Genomic DNA, 17,624 nt, shown 5'->3' with positions numbered 1-17,624 from the left:
CTGCAGCCTGTCAAAGGTGGCTGGTAGCCTTGGAGCACAGTTAGAAGCTCTTTGCTATAGTGATTGCTTCAGTGCCAAAACATGGCAGAGCGTAGTCCGGGCTGTCAGCCCAATCATGTCTCTGGTCTGAACTGTCAATCAGGAGCACATCGTCCCCAGCAAGCAAGAGTCAGGGAAGCAGCCCTCAGCAAGCAGGAGTCAGGGGAGCAGCCCTCAGCAAGCAGGAGTCAGGGGAGCAGCACGCTCCAGATGACAGAATAAAACCCTTTTAAAGGAGGTTGTGTTCGAATTTAAAAAAAAAATGACCAAGGTAGGGGATGTAAAAAAGAGAGAAGTATATACCCTTAAGTTCCCCAATGCTTTAACACCAGTCCCATCCATCAGTGACCTTACCACTGCAGCCAATCACCAACCTCAATCATCACATATTAAATCATGGCTGAAGTATGTGTAAGGTGACAGACAAATTGGGTTCTTATTTTTGGTAATGGCAGGGACCTGAGCAGCGGTGGTCGGTTTAAGTCATTAACATATTTGTATATGAAGGGCCATTAGGAACAGTTGTCAGTCACGCACTTGTTCAGCTGACAGGTACCAGAGGTGTATGGGTTTTATGTTAGACTTTTTGTGGGTGGGCAACACGGGGACAAGCTACGATCATTATCTCTGTGGAGGACCCCCGCTCTTCCCATTGGTTTCAATGCAAAATGTGTAATTCTTGCTTTCTCCTGTGGAGGTGCTGCAGGAAAAAGGTGAAGTTTCAGCTGATCACCAGACGTCCCATCAGTACGGCACTCTGTAAGTAGTTTGTCCATATAGAATACCCCCCCTTAAAGGGATATTCCCTACACAGCCATCATATATTGTAGTCACAGATATGGAAACGATGGTATCAACAAGCGCGAAATTAGTGTAACAAGGGACAAAAAGTCACATTCAATTTCAATTTATCACCACTTTTAAAATATCTGCTTGCAGTCAATGAATGAAAACATTGTTGACAGGCAGAGGTTAAGCACCTGGACAGCCACAATACTTCTCGCAGCTGAGTTTTTGTTACAAACCTCTGTGAACTAAACACATCAGTGGAACAAAGGTCTCATCTGTCCTCAGTTACAATGTATCAGTCTATAGTCTCAGACCATTGTCTATACTGGATACAACTGTAACAAACCATCAGCTGTGAGAAGTAATAGGTCCCTGGATGTAAAGTAGAATGTTTCCATTCCCTGACATCAAGGAAGTGAATTTTATTACTTTCCTAGAATGCTCTTTCCAGGAGCGCAATGAGGATAAAGTATTTCTAGCGGATTTCAGCTCTGAAGGAGTGGATTGGGTATAGAAACTAGCTCAACTTCATCAGCACAGGAATGAAATATTGGGTAAAGGGAAAAATCCTGAAAAAACAGCAGGAAATGCCGGGTCCTGGATGGGCATTAGATTCGGGGTCACAGGGCGGTGTACAGAAGAGATGGTTCCCTGCATACTATGTGGATATGGTGGTCTTCACTTGGACGCTTCTATAGCGGCGGGAGCAGACCCCCATGATTAATGGCAGTGAGTGTCGTTCATTGGTCAAGCTGGAAACTCTTCACTGCCGCCATCCTAGCGAAACCATGAAAGCCTCATCCACGAGGACATAGAAAGGTACCGGCCAAGGCCGACAACCAGTGTGGCCGCCATTACTGCTCCCACAATGGTTGTCAGAATGGAAAACCGCCAAATGGTATTTGTCATTGAGGAAGCTGGGAAAGCTGGGTGAGGTTGTGAAATCAGCGTCCTGCTAATCAACGATAGAGAAAAGTCAGATTTATTAAAGGGATGTCCCCATAATCACCATCCAACACCCCATAATCACCACCCATCACCGATTACTCAGGAGCGCGGCACACGGCCGTGCACTCTGCTCAGCGCCCCCCTTAGTGATTGGGGGGATTCACAGCAAACTCGCAATTTTTACCAATCCAGTAGAAAATGGATTTAGCTTTGAATATCCCTTTAACGGCGGTTTCCAGGACTTCAATATTGACCTTAACATGGGATGATTGGAACAGGTGTAACCCCTTATTCAATGAGCCGTGGCACACCGGCCCTAAACATGCGACTGACATTGTGCCATGAAAGGCTGCAGTACCGCTCCCGGCCACTACACAATATGGCGCTGTCAGATTCGATGCACTTCGACCCCATCGATCAGACGATCAGTGGGGTGTCTGACCCCACCAGGCTATTAAATCACCCTTCCTTTTAACAGGTGATCAACGTTAAAGTTCCAGGAACCGGCCATTAATGGCACCTCTAGTAACCATATCGCAGTATAATTACATGGAGTGGCCACGTGCGAGTCTAGGGAATCTGAGTGATAACTAATCTGGGAGCCGACATGACACCATATTAGTCATCACCCAGCTTTCCCAGGAGCAGATGTCACCGTCAGTGGCGAGAACGGTCCCTTATTAGTCACATGTGGTCCTGATGTGGGCGGAGGGTGGCGGTGGAATGTGGAGCAGTGCTGGGACTGGAGCGCGCGGCTTCTTATACTTCAGCACTTTACAAATTGCTGCTATACGTCCTTCCCTCCATTGTAAAACGCTTATCAAGCTGGGACTTGTAGTTCTACAGCAGGATGTAGATTTTCATGTCCACAGTGAAGAGCGTTGTAGGAGCGCAATGGTCGGATCATTGTCCTGCTCCCTCCGGTGCGTCCGGCTGGATCGGATCAGCCGAGGTTTCATCATCATCAGCAGCAGCAGCAGCAGAAGTCACAGTCTCTTCTACAGTGGAGTCGGACTCTCTTACTGTGGAGGCTTCACTTTCACCATTATCCTCCTCCTGTGACGCCGTGGATTCAGCAGATTTCAGCTCTGGGGGGAAAAAAAATAATAAAAATATTGTATTGTATTGTACCTGCTTCCAATTATAAGGCGTAAAAATCTACAGCACAACATGTCTATACATACAGTAATGTGCGCCACCATGTGGATGCAATTAGAATAGCAGCAGTATGATAGTAGTTCTAGTACATAGGGGCGGTATTATAGTAGTTATATTCTTGTACATAGGGGCAGTATTATAGTAGTTATATTCTAGTACATAGGGGGCAGTATTATAGTAGTTATATTCCTGTACATAGGAGCAGTATTATAGTAGTTATATTCCAGGTCATAGGGGGCAGTATTATAGTAGTTATATTCCTGTACATAGGAGCAGTATTATAGTAGTTATATTCTTGTATATAGGAGCAGTATTATAGTAGTTATATTCTTGTACATAGGGAGCAGTATTATAGTAGTTATATTCCTGTACATAGGAGCAGTATTATAGTAGTTATATTCTTGTATATAGGAGCAGTATTATAGTAGTTATATTCTTGTACATAGGGAGCAGTATTATAGTAGTTATATTCTTGTACATAGGAGCAGTATTATAGTAGTTATATTCTTCTACATAGGAGCAGTATTATAGTAGTTATATTCTAGTACATAGGGGCAGTATTATAGTAGTTATATTCTTGCACATAGGAGCAGTATTATAGTAGTTATATTCTTGTATATAGGGGCAGTATTATAGTAATTATATTCTTGTACATAGGAGCAGTATTATAGTAGTTATATTCTTGTACATAGGAGCAGTATTATAGTAGTTATATTCTTGTACATAGGGGCAGTATTATAGTAGTTATATTCTTGTACATAGGAGCAGTATTATAGTAGTTATATTCTTGTACATAGGAGCAGTATTATAGTAGTTATATTCTTGTACATAGGGGCAGTATTATAGTAGTTATATTCTTGTATATAGGAGCAGTATTATAGTAGTTATATTCTTGTATATAGGAGCAGTATTATAGTAGTTATATTCTTGTACATAGGGGCAGTATTATAGTAGTTATATTCTTGTACATAGGAGCAGTATTATAGTAGTTATATTCTTGTACATAGGGAACAGTATTATAGTAGTTATATTCTTGTACATAGGGGCAGTATTATAGTAGTTATATTCTTGTATATAGGAGCAGTATTATACTAGTTATATTCTTGTACATAGGAGCTGTATTATACTAGTTATATTCTTGTACATAGGGGCAGTATTATAGTAGTTATATTCTTGTACATAGGGGCAGTATTATAGTAGTTATATTCTTGTACATAGGGGCAGTATTATAGTAGTTATATTCTTGTACATAGGGGCAGTATTATAGTAGTTATATTCTTGTACATAGGGAGCAGTATTATAGTAGTTATATTCTTGTACATAGGGGCAGTATTATAGTAGTTATATTCTTGTACATAGGGAGCAGTATTATAGTAGTTATATTCTTGTACATAGGGGCAGTATTATAGTAGTTATATTCTTGTACATAGGGGCAGTATTATAGTAGTTATATTCTTGTACATAGGGGCAGTATTATAGTAGTTATATTCTTGTACATAGGGGCAGTATTATAGTAGTTATATTCTTGTACATAGGGGCAGTATTATAGTAGTTATATTCTTGTACATAGAGGCAGTATTATAGTAGTTATATTCTTGTATATACGGACAGTATTATAGTAGTTATATTCTTGTACATAGGGGCAGTATTATAGTAGTTATATTCTTGTACATAGGGGCAGTATTATAGTAGTTATATTCCTGTACAAAGGGGCAGTATTATAGTAGTTATATTCTTGTACATAGAGGCAGTATTATAGTAGTTATATTCTTGTATATACGGACAGTATTATAGTAGTTATATTCTTGTACATAGGGACAGTATTATAATATTGTGAAGAAATGTATACATTTTTAGTGTATATAGAAGTATTAATCAGCAGGAGGTGACAGTACATTATTTCCTGGGTATAATTTCTTTGCTCGATTGTGCGGCATTATATCATGATTATTTATACTATTAATCTACATCACATGAATATTCCGCACAGATGGTGACTCTTTATACTTTTCCCTTCTCTCCCAGTTATTCGCGCACAGAGCTATGTAATATAATGAGAGCTTTCTGTAAGACTCCGATGATTCCCGCCGTTCTGTACGAGGCTGGAGACAATTATCCTCAGCATCTCCGGGTAATGGAGGACAATTCTCAGCTATTGAGCAGCAGCTACAAAGACTTCTCCCGCTAAGACGCCATCACACAATCGTCTCAGTGTCGGGAAATTAGAGAAGAGGATCAGAGCCGGGTGATGACGGGAGATGCTGAGCGCCGCTCACGCTGCCACCACAAGGGCAAAATAATACCATAGATTTTAATAAAGTTTTAAATACACCCCATTAAATAGAACCAGTCACTTCCCATAAATAGGTAATATTTTAATCTGCTGTGAATGCCGCTTTTCTCCTGAATCCGGCAATGTTTTTCTTTTCTTCCTGCGCCTCTCCATTCATAAGACATGGCTCATTCTTCCCTGTATGTAATTGTTGTCAGCCAAGGGGGCGTCGTCCTCATGTAGACACCCACACAGAAGCTGAGGATCACACCCTCTTGGTTAACAAGACTAGATTTATATACAGGGAAGAGACGGCCGTATCTCAGGAACGGAGAGGCGCAGAAAGAAAAGAAAAACATCGCCCCTTACCGGAGAACAGCGACTTTTACACCTGAAAAAAAAAATCTGTATTTATGGCCAGTGGCAGATTTTCTTAAAAGTCATGTCCATATCTATACTGTGGATTTCTTCACCGTTTTCCTAAAGTCTGCTTGTTGTCAGTGAATGGAAATATGAGTTCTTTCTATCCGGAGGTTGATAACACATCCTGACCTTCTACTTTTCACAGCTGAAGGTTTGTTACAACAGTCCTGTTTGAGCTAACCATGTGTGAAGTCCGAAATTCCCTCCTGTGCTGACAGGTTTGTTACAATGTATCAGTACAGGAAAATTCTAAAGGATTACCTAGGCTGGATACAATTGTAGCAAACCCTCAGCTGTGAGAAGTTCACGTGTTCGCAGCCTCCGGATGTTAAACGTTTGTTCCATTCACTGACAGCAATCACTAATAATCGCCTTTCTCCACGGACCTCTCTCGGCCAGCCGCTCCTGCCTCTTCTTCTCTTTGGACGCCTCCAGCTCCTGCTTCTCTCGCTTCTCCTTCAGGATGTTGCAGACTTTCTTGTGGGCGAACCAGTGAAGTTTCTGACACTTCTGGCCGCAGTAGATGACCTGACGGACGAGGAAACAGGACAGTAAGAAGCCTGAGACGTGTGGCCCCAACTCCCATGATGCTTCTGTTAGAACTTGCTGGGAATTGTAGTTCCACAACAGTTTGGGAGAACACCTTGCAGTAACATTAGTTACATTGTAAGACAGGTAGATGGCAGCAACGCGCAAGCTTCCTCGAAGGTACAGTCTTAAAGGGGTAGTGCCATCTTAAAGAATTATGGCAGCTGATGTAACCCTCATCTATGGGGAAAATAACTGAAGTCAATGGGACTTACGGGGAGGAGTCTTCTGCTACTTGTTCGGCTCTTTTTATGACTCCCATAGAATTCAATGGAAAGCAACATTTGGTAAAGCAGCAGCTTAATTATTTATGGAGGTTGCAATCCCCTTAAAAAAATTGACTGTGGAGTCAAAAAATGATCCTGCACCCATCCAAGATGGGAATCCCACCTTAAGAATTTATCTTTAGTGTATAAGGATTTTCTCTGACCTCCGTCTAAATATTTGGGTCAGGTGAAAAGGGGGTAAAAAGTATTAAAAAGGGGTTGTCCAGGATTAAAAAAACATGACTGCCACTTACATGCAAAGACAGCCCCCCGACAACTGTCCTTGAGCTGCACTGAAGTGAATGGGACTGAGCTGCAATACCAGACGTGATCTGCAGAAAGGTGTGGTGCTTTTTTTTTTTTTTTTTTTGAACACGTAGTCAGAGATCACAAAAAAATTCCCACATACAATTCCTAGGCAGGTGGAAGCGAGTAGCCATGTTTTACTAATGAAGATTAAATGGGTCTGGAGCTTTAATAAACCTACCCCATAGAGGCAATTGGATAACGTACTAATTTAGATCCCGTCGTGGGGAGCAGAGGTAACGATGTGAGAATATAGGTGTGGAGTCTATTACAGAGCAGCATTTCATCGTGGTTTTTGTCCATCTAGGGGTATTATACACTATAAAGTTGGGGCGGAAACCTCTGAAAAGTCAAAAGACAGAATTGTATTCAACGGAGTTGTCACTTCTAGGGAACTGCAATGGGCACCAGCTCCACCCCATTGATAATTCTCTGTCTTAAATGAATACCCCTCCCATGAGGAGCCTTAAATTGCAGACCTCCACCCCTGCCTAAAGATCAGCGCAATCTATGCTACGTCATATTGTGAAACACTAAGGTCTGAGGATAGACGCACATTCTTGAACATCTATAGCACCTCCAGGAGAAAAAGTTAAATCAATACCTTGATGTGGCCACAGAGAAATGAATACTCACCAACTTGCAAACCGAGCAGCGTTTATCTGCGCCTTTCTCACCACATGTAGTGCAAAATTCTGCATCCACAAAGCCCACCTGGCCGGTAATGGCTTGTGTCAGCACGGAAAACGCTGTGGGGTCAGATCCCTGGAGAAACCAAAAACACATTATTAGCTCCAAAATCTTAAAGTCATTCACGGCACAGAAATTAACGGCTCATAAGCCATCTCGGAGTGGTCGTGGTGGCCATATCCTGTGTCACCTAGAAAACCAAAATATTTTTTATAGGAAAAATAAAGGATTTATATTTAGATGTTTTGTTTGTTTTGTTTTTTTACTTCCATGCTTATATTTTGAGTTAAAAACTTTTTTTTTCTGGATTTGGGTTTAGGGAATTGAAGTTGAGATACTTTGTCTGTTTCATACTATGGAATTATTATGTCATTTGAAAGATCAAAAATTCTGTACTTGGATAATTAACAATTTTTTGCAATTGGGTTTCATTAAAAATGGCTCCCATAAAGTGCACATAGGGTCACTTTCAGCTGCTGCAAGAGAACTATTTAAAGCAATGTGTCCGATATTTCCAACTCCCAGTAATACCCTTACAATTTCCACAGGAGCGATGCTTCGAACCAGCTGCTGCAGGAGTGTGGTCTCGCAGTATGGAAATTTCCGGATACTTTCCCTTATGAACTTTTCTTGGAAAACGGGAAAGCAGTCACCCTCTCGACCCTTCAGTAAGCTAAACGAGAACACGGAGAGAAACGTCAAACAGGGAAACCATGGAAAATAGTGATTATACCCAGGTAATAGGTGCACGCTGTGATAAAGCCGGCCCCCGAAGAGCCCACAAATAACAGCATCCGCTGCTACGCCCCACCCCCGAGGAGCCCCCAAATAACAGCATCTGCTGCTACGCCCCACCCCCGAAGAGCCCACAAATAACAGCATCCGCTGCTACGCCCCACCCCCGAGGAGCCCACAAATAACAGCATCCGCTGCTATGCCCCACCCCCGAGGAGCCCACAAATAACAGCATCCGCTGCTACGCCCCACCCCCGAGGAGCCCACAAATAACAGCATCCGCTGCTACGCCCCACCCCCGAGGAGCCCACAAATAACAGCATCCGCTGCTACGCCCCACCCCCGAGGAGCCCACAAATAACAGCGTCCGCTGCTATGCCCCACCCCCGAGGAGCCCACAAATAACAGCATCCGCTGCTATGCCCCACCCCCGAGGAGCCCACAAATAACAGCATCCGCTGCTATGCCCCACCCCCGAGGAGCCCCCAAATAACAGCATCCGCTGCTATGCCCCAACCCCGAGGAGCCCCCAAATAACAGCATCTGCTGCTACGCCCCACCCCCGAAGAGCCCACAAATAACAGCATCCGCTGCTATGCCCCATGAGGAATACTAGGCTCTATGAAGAGCTGAAGCTGCAGTAAAGAGAGAGGCTGCAGTCAGACCTGCGGTGACCAGCAGATCACCACGTGAACAGCGCTATGGAGAGCTCCACCAGACTCCAGTCACACCCAGAGCTGCATTTAAAATTCACTGACATTTGGATTATGTCAACATTTAACCCCCTGGAAACTCGGACATAGTGTTATTTTTTTTTTTGCTGCCGTTTTTCTACTTCTTTGCTTTTGAAGAACCTTAATGTTTACAACTATGTGGACATATAAGCCGTATATATTTATTTTTTGCAGGATGAGTTTATAAAATTGAATGAAACATACCATATAAAAGAAAAAAATACAAATACTAAATAATAATATTAATATTATTAATAATACTACTACTGATCGGGTCGGTCAGTTGGAAAAAAAAAAAGTTACAAAAAAAAAACAAAAACAGCAATTCTGTTTTTACATTTTGGAGTTAAAAATATGAGCTGGTAACTTAAGGATCATTCTGGTTACGGTGAGACCATCATTCTGTTTTTGCTTTTCTTTTGTTCCAGTCTGGCTCTTTAGAATATTACTTTATGTTTTGCTTTTTTTTTCTGTAGAAGCTGTAGTTGTTATTGGCCCCATTTTGGGTTTTTGTTTTGCCTTTTTTTACCTCTTTTTGCTCCATTTTTGTTTGTTTTTTTCAGGAGAGTTGGGTGGTGAATGCATTTTATCATGATGGACAAGAGGTTAAACTGTTTGCAGTAGGAGCCAGCTCCAATGGCAGCAGCTCCTCTCGGGTGCTGGCTGTATAACGCGGCCGTCACCCGCATTGTATGGCGTCTGCTCCCACATCAACAGTAAATGTACGGCGGTGGCATGTAAAAGGGTTAATCCCAGCTTCATAAATGGGTATTGGGGAAATAGAAGCAATGTTGCTATTTACAACTAATGAAAATTTCCAGCTGTTGAGATATAAATACTTTGTTTGTTTACTGCTCGTTGCCTCGGAGATCGACCACCGCTGCTAGACCTCACAACATACGCAGTCTTCTCTATGGATGGTTTTGAAGCCGGCCAGCATGGCCTAAGTGTGCGGCTACCTCCCAATGCCAGCCAGCTCCAGGGCAAGGCTTACAAGCTAGACAGCAGCGAGCGGTGGACGGTCTCCATGACAACGAACCGTAAACAAAAGAAAAAATGTTTATATCTCAAAAACAGCTGCAAATGTTAAGCAGTAAACTGAAAAAGGGCTTGTTTTAGGCAGCACAATCTGGCAATATCCATGTCTGAAGTTGAGGAATAACCCTTTATTAAGCACTTTTGTGGTGGAATCATCATCATCATCTCGGCCTCTGGAATCAAGAATCCAGCAAAATCGTGAATGCAGCTTTGGATGTGGCTGGAGTATAGGATCTAATGTAATAAAAGGTCTAGAATAGGATACAATGAATACGATTTATTACTTCAAAGCAAAGGCAGAAAGTTTGCAAATTGTCTTGATTAAACATCTCCCGTTTTGTGTACACAGCTCCTCTGCAGACCTATGCATTCCATGGTACCTTTTAATGAGAGGATCCAGCTGATTCTCCTGCTCCTGCAGATGAGCGCTGCACTTCTGGAAGATACAGCTGATGTAATGCATCTTCATGGCCAGGACCTCGTTCATGTCTCGCTGCTTCATGCACTTCTCACAGATCAGGTCCAGCACCGCGCTGCATCTCTTCAGAGCTTCCGCATCCAACAGCAGCGGGTTCTCTTTTATCAAAAAAATTATCTGGGAGAACAGATTGTACCAGAATTTATTTTTTACTTATATCAAATTTTAGTTTAACAAGATTAAACTAGTGGTTGTCCACTTTTGGGGACAATTTTTTTTAGTAAAATGCAGTCAATTGGGGCCTAAAAATCATTTTTGCAATTGGGTTTCAGTAAAGATTTGGCTTCTACAGCCTCTGTGTTGCATCATCTATTGCTGGCTGCAGAATGAGTCATCTGAGAAACCAGCAGTGAGTTCATTCTGTCTGCAACTCTTTCATCTGTCTTTTTCTAAGCTCCTCCCAGCTGATTTATGACCACACAAGACATCAATGTTTTACGTGCAGGGAAACAAAGCTTGTAAAAGCCAAACAGTGCAACATTTTTTTAATTAAACCCAAATCCCAAAAAATATTTTATCCCCAAGTACATGCATTAAAAAATAAAATTGGGTCAGCATCACACTAGGAAGAGCCCAACCCCCTCGGTAAGCAGAGAAAGAGAATGTACGCATTTTAATTTATTTTCAACGTGTGATATACATGTAGGTTACAGGTGGAGGAAGGCGAATGCAGGGTGCTAGCATGGCAGACGAGGCCTGCTGAAGGCCCCCATGGCGGTCCCTGTGGCACTCCTGTTAAACACAGCTGCAGGCTCCAAGTTTAGCCTCTGTAGATATTTCAGTAAGTTAACCTTGTAGCTTATGTGACAAGAATCAAATGACTACTCAAAAAATAAGTTTTCAGAAATAAAGAAAAATAATAATATACAGATCTGATATTGCTGTTATCGGACTGATCAATAATGACACCAGGTTACTTTTACCGCAAAATGCTGTGGAAATAACACTGACAGAATTGTGTTTCATTTCACTGCACTTGGATTTTTTTTTGATCATTTTTCAGTATATTTTACGGTCATTCAAAACTGCAACTCGACTCGCAAATAAGTCGTCGTAGAGCGGTGGAGAGGTACAAAAAAGTTATGGCCACTGGAAGGCGAGGAAAGAAAGTGCAGAGGTGGAAGGTAACCGCAGTCAGAGGGGTCAGAGAGGTCAAAGGCAAAAAGATACAAAGTAGAAACATTAGTGGACTCTAGATCTGATCATCGGCACATGGCGGTCCCCCGAACAAAGACGCGACAGCTTTACCTGCACCGGGTGGAGGTTGGTGGTGGTGATGATCTTGTGTAACGGTCCGGACAGCTTCACTGGTAACTTTGGTTCCGTGTTCAGTCCTTGCGGTTTGGTGTAATAATCCAACTTCTCACGTGGAAAGAAATTGTTAATGACGGTGACACAATCGTGCTGACCTGGGAGATACAGAGAGAAGACGGGAAGTCCGGGAGTCACGGCCGCTCTGGGGGCCATACTGACACGACGGGTAAAGGATTCCATCCTATATGCAGATCACACACTGCTCTACAGACGATCAGGGCATGCTGGGAGTTGTAGTTCTGCAACATCTGCAAAGTCACAGGTTGGGGACCAAACCCATAGGGGTAATGGACTATGGCCCCAGGTAAGATGGAAGGGAGAGGAAATAAGAATGAGTGTATATAAGATAAAGGGGAGCAAACCCAGGCTAAATTATCCTGTACAATGATCGGGGAGGAGGCAGGAAACATTTCAATGCCTCATATGTCTCACAGTGGTGATTTGGATACAATTGTATCCAGTCTGTGCAATTCTATACTGGTCTGGGTTACCTGTACTGATACATTTTAACAAACAAAGGCAACAAAAGTCACAATTGTTTGTATCATAAAAGAAACACAGTCATATGTGTAAAATATTGTCTAATGCAGTTATTTCTACATACAGATACACGATAAGATCCTGCTTGCAGTCACCGCTAGGGGGAGCTCCCTGTATACAGAGATACATGATAAGATCCTGTCTGCAGCCACCACTAGGGGGAGCTCCCTGTATACAGAGATACATGATAAGATTTTGTCTGCAGCCACCACTAGGGGGAGCTCCCTGTATACAGAGATGCATGATAAGATTCTGTCTGCAGCCACCACTAGGGGGAGCTCCCTGTATACAGAGATACATGATAAGATCCTGTCTGCAGCCACCACTAGGGGGAGCTCCCTGTATACAGAGATGCCTGATAAGATTCTGTCTGCAGCCACCACTAGGGGGAGCTCCCTGTAGACAGAGATACATGATAAGATCCTGTCTGCAGACACCACTAGGGGGAGCTCCCTGTATACAGAGATACATGATAAGATCCTGTCTGCAGACACCACTAGGGGGAGCTCCCTGTAGACAGAGATACATGATAAGATCCTGTCTGCAGACACCACTAGGGGGAGCTCCCTGTAGACAGAGATACATGATAAGATCCTGTCTGCAGTCACCACTAGGGGGAGCTCCCTGTAGACAGAGATACATGATAAGATCCTGTCTGCAGTCACCACTAGGGGGAGCTCCCTGTATACAGAGATACATGATAAGATCCTGTCTTCAGCCACCACTAGGGGGAGCTCCCTGTATACAGAGATACATGATAAGATCCTGTCTGCAGCCACCACTAGGGGGAGCTCCCTGTATACAGAGATACATGATAAGATCCTGTCTGCAGTCACCACTAGGGGGAGCTCCCTGTATACAGAGATACATGATAAGATCCTGTCTGCAGCCACCACTAGGGGGAGCTCCCTGTATACAAAGATACATGATAAGATCCTGTCTGCAGCCACCACAAGGGGGAGCTCCCTGTATACAGAGATACATGAGAAGATCCTGTCTGCAGCCACCACTAGGGGGAGCTCCCTGTATACAGAGATGCATGATAAGATCCTGTCTGCAGCCACCACTAGGGGGAGCTCCCTGTATACAGAGATACATGATAAGAGCCTGACTGCAGTCACCACTAGGGGGAGCTCCCTGTATACAGAGATACATGATAAGATCCTGTCTGCAGTCACCACTAGGGGGAGCTCCCTGCATACAGAGATACATGATAAGATCCTGTCTGCAGCCACCACTAGGGGGAGCTCCCTGTATACAGAGATACATGATAAGATCCTGTCTGCAGCCACCACTAGGGGGAGCTCCCTGTATACAGAGATACATGATAAGATCCTGTCTGCCGTCACCACTAGGGGGAGCTTCCTGTATATACAGAGATACATGATAAGATCCTGTCTGCAGTCACCTCTAGGGGGAGCTCCCTGTATACAGAGATACATGATAAGATTCTGTCTGCAGTCACCACTAGGGGGAGCTCCCTGTATACAGAGATACATGATAACATCCTGTCTGCAGCCACTAGGGGGAGCTCCCTGTATACAGAGATACATGATAAGATCCTGTCTGTAGCCACCACTAGGGGGAGCTCCCTGTATACAGAGATACATGATAAGATCCTGTTTGTAGCCACCACTAGGGGGAGCTCCCTGTATACAGAGATACATGATAAGATCCTGTCTGCAGTCACCACTAGGGGGAGCTCCCTGTATACAGAGATACATGATAAGATTCTGTCTGCAGCCACCACTAGGGGGAGCTCACAAGGACAATATCTGATTTTTTTAATCCCATTTTCTTTATGAAGGAAAAATAAAAATAAACGGAAAAAAACACAATTTCATACACAACATTAAAAGGTTTTACCTACAAAAGCTGCCATTTGTGCGGCCGTCCTGCCAACAGAATTAACGACGTCGGTGTCGGCCCCGGCCTCTAACATCATCCAGACGATTTCTTTTTTTCCTAGGACACAGAAAAACTAATTTGATTACCTCCAAGATGGGAGATGGGGCCACTGACATTTTTGCAACGCAAATCGGACTTCAAGAGTATCTGTGGTTTCAGGTGCACATGAGGAGTGACACCATTTCTGGCCACTATATGACTTGTATCCTGTATTTCCGCCTGTCACGCTTTTCCTTTCTCCTCCTGCCATAGACTTCAATAGGCAGCTGTAACCTGACTCCTCAGTAAACTTTGTTTTGGGCATGTTAGTTTTAGCAGTATTTTACAGTAAATGAGGACATGTTTAAGTTTGACCCAGTGCCAGGATCCCTTTAATAAAGACGTACCTTGTTAAAATAAAACATTCTGCAACTTATTTGCCTTTTAAATTCTCACCTCTTTAAAGATTTCTGCTTGCGGTCAGTGAATGAGAACAGACCTGCGGCTGCACTATGTATCCATGTATATTAGAGGATGGCATCCAACATGATGCACTGGAACAAACCCTCTGCTGTGGCTGTAAAATGGTTCACTATACAATAAGTTTTATATTTTCATAACTGTGGCCAAGACAATTATCAGTGGAGAAACCTGTGTTAAAGGGGAACTCCGACAAAAAAGTATCACAGCATTTATCATATGGGAAGTATTCCGAGGGGAGGGAGTATCTTTGTGTTACCGATATGATCCGCAGCAATGAACAGCCAAGAGGGAGGTCGGCCCCAATAATTAGGGTGTACGATAGGGGCCCTGTTGTCAATGACGGAGTGCCCCTTTACCATATAGTTAGTATCTATATCCATAGAGTAAATATACACGTGCAGGCAGTAGCGGCAGTGGGGGCAGTAGCGGCGGTGGGGGCAGCAGCGGCGGTGCGGGCAGTAGCGGCGGTGCAGGCAGTAGCGGCGGTGCAGGCAGTAGCGGCGGTGCAGGCAGTAGCGGCAGGCAGCAGCGCATCATTAGCAGCTGCTCCGCTCTGAATAGTTGCTGTATGTGATCAGATAATGGGGCACTCAGTGTCAGTGCGCAGGGTTCACAGAGCCTCCATTATAAGCAAGAACATGAGGATAATCATCCACCAAGTGATCTGTGGGCGGAGAAGATGCGAAATCTAAAGACATAAACGTCTCCCCTGTAGTTTAGAATAGATTAAAAATGTTTCAATAGAACACAAGAAAATAAGAAACTTTGTAACATCTCATCTTTCACTCTGAATGCTTAGTTCACAGGTACATTTTGCATCTTTAAATTTCTCAGAGGGGCATAGCATAACTTGTCTCCTCACTCGGACATGCCAAGCTTGGCCTGCTACTCTCCACAAGGAGAAACTTTACTCCTTAGATATCAATTCACGGGTAAAATCAGTATTCGGTGACAACGGAATGTTACATTACTGAGATACGAGAGGACAGTTGGTGCTCATAAAGTTCTATGGAGAACTGTAACGGTCCTTACAGGAGAACTTTCAGCACAATTTCTGTGGCTCCTCCAGCTCCTCCCTCCTGTCTGTGGCTCCTCCAGCTCCTCCTGTTGTGAATTCTGTGGCAAAGCTCCCTCCTGTGGTCACAAGTGGTACTTCGGCTGATTCTCTCTGTGAGCTTCTGTTGGTGGAGGGAAGTGGTACTGCGGCTTCTGAGTTTCCTCCCTCAGGTGATCTGGTGAGGTCGTTAGGTGCTTCTCTACTTAACTCCACCTAATGCTTTGATCCTGGCTTCCTGTCAATGTTCCAGTGTTGGACTTGCTTTTCCCTGGATCATTCCTGTGGCCTGCTGCTCTGCATAGCTAAGTTCTTCTTTGCTATTTGTTTGCTATTTTTTCTGTCCAGCTTGTCTAATTTTTTGCTGGAAGCTCTGGGACGCAAAGGGTGTACCTCCGTGCCGTTAGTTCGGTACGGAGGGTCTTTTTGCCCCCTTTGCGTGGTTTTCTTTAGGGTTTTGTGTAGACCGCAAAGTTACCTTTTCTGTCCTCGCTCTGTTAAGAAAGTCGGGCCTCACTTTGCTGAATCTATTTCATCTCTACGTTTGTCTTTTCATCTTAACTCACAGTCATTATATGTGGGGGGCTGCTTTTTCCTTTGGGGTATTTCTCTGAGGCAAGGTAGGCTTATTTTCTATCTTCAGGCTAGTTAGTTTCTCAGGCTGTGCCGAGTTGCATAGGCAGAGTTAGGCGCAATCCACGGCTGCCTCTAGTGTTGTTTGGAGAGGATTAGGGATTGCGGTCTGCAGAGTTCCCACGTCTCAGAGCTCGTTCTATGATTTTGGGTTATTGTCAGATCACTGTATGTGCTCTGACCGCTATGTCCATTGTGGTACTGAATTGCCTTTCATAACATCCTCCCTCCTGTCTGTGGCTCCTCCAGCTCCTCCCTCCTGTCTGTGGCTCCTCCAGCTCCTCCCTCCTGTCAGTCTCCTCCAGCTCCTCCCTCCTCCAGCTCCTCCCTCCTGTCTGAGTCTCCTCCAGCTCCTCCCTTCTGTCTCCTCCAGCTCCTCACTCCTGTCTGACTCTCCTCCAGCTCCTCCCTCCTCTCTGTGGCTCCTCCCTCCTCTCTGTGGCTCCTCCAGCTCCTCCCTCCTGTCTGTGGCTCCTCCCTCCTGTCTGTGGCTTCTCCCTCCTGTCTGTGGCTTCTCCCTCCTGTCTGTGGCTCCTCCCTCCTGTCTGTGGCTCTTCCAGCTCCTCCCTCCTGTCTGTGTCTCCTCCAGCTCCTCCCTCCTGTCTGTGTCTCCTCCAGCTCCTCCCTCTTGTCTGTGTCTCCTCCAGCTCCTCCCTCTTGTCTGTGTGTCCTCCAGCTCCTCCCTCCTGTCTCCTCCAGCTCCTCCCTCCTGTCTCCTCCAGCTCCTCCCTCCTGTCTCCTCCAGCTCCTCCCTCCTCTCTGTGGCTCCTCCAGCTCCTCCCTCCTCTCTGTGGCTCCTCCAGCTCCTCCCTCCTGTCTGTGTCTCCTCCAGCTCCTCCCTCCTGTCTGTGGCTCCTCCAGCTCCTCCCTCTTGTCTGTGTCTCCTCCAGCTCCTCCCTCTTGTCTTTGTCTGACCAGCTCCTCCCTCCTGTCTCCTCCAGCTCCTCCCTCCTGTCTCCTCCAGCTCCTCCCTCCTGTCTGTGGCTCCTCCAGCTCCTCCCTCCTCTCTGTGGCTCCTCCAGCTCCTCCCTCCTGTCTGTGTCTCCTCCAGCTCCTCCCTCCTGTCTGTGTCTCCTCCAGCTCCTCCCTCCTGTCTGTGGCTCCTCCCTCCTGTCTGTGGCTCCTCCCTTCTGTCTGTGGCTCCTCCCTCCTGTCTGTGGCTCCTCCCTCCTGTCTGTGGCTCCTCCCTCCTGTCTGTGGCTCCTCCAGCTCCTCCCTCCTGTCTGTGGCTCTTCCCTCCTGTCTGTGG

General features: G+C 44.8%; 2 protein-coding genes across 2 annotated transcripts in view; one reads left to right on the top strand and one right to left on the bottom strand.

The window, feature by feature from the left end:
- The window catches only part of LRRC72 (leucine rich repeat containing 72), a 66,532-nt gene extending 61,451 nt beyond the window's left edge, over positions 1–5,081 (top strand). The window contains exon 10 of the mRNA XM_069729301.1: positions 4,960–5,081. The gene's annotated coding sequence lies outside the window, so the exon portion shown is untranslated. The remainder of the gene's footprint in view (positions 1–4,959) is intronic.
- The window catches only part of ANKMY2 (ankyrin repeat and MYND domain containing 2), a 41,298-nt gene continuing 25,468 nt past the window's right edge, over positions 1,795–17,624 (bottom strand). The window contains exons 4-10 of the mRNA XM_069729291.1: positions 14,185–14,283; positions 11,713–11,873; positions 10,367–10,581; positions 8,017–8,152; positions 7,426–7,554; positions 6,016–6,157; positions 1,795–2,864 (exon numbers count right to left, since the gene is read on the bottom strand). Coding sequence (XP_069585392.1) covers positions 2,680–2,864; positions 6,016–6,157; positions 7,426–7,554; positions 8,017–8,152; positions 10,367–10,581; positions 11,713–11,873; positions 14,185–14,283 — 1,067 coding nt within the window. The 3' untranslated portion in view covers positions 1,795–2,679. The remainder of the gene's footprint in view (positions 2,865–6,015; positions 6,158–7,425; positions 7,555–8,016; positions 8,153–10,366; positions 10,582–11,712; positions 11,874–14,184; positions 14,284–17,624) is intronic.

Source organism: Ranitomeya imitator, chromosome 6, assembly GCF_032444005.1.
Source record: "Ranitomeya imitator isolate aRanImi1 chromosome 6, aRanImi1.pri, whole genome shotgun sequence".
Taxonomy (NCBI): Eukaryota; Metazoa; Chordata; class Amphibia; order Anura; family Dendrobatidae; genus Ranitomeya; species Ranitomeya imitator.
The sequence above is the reverse complement of the archived record's forward strand: the minus strand, read 5'-3'. Positions and strand labels throughout refer to the sequence as shown.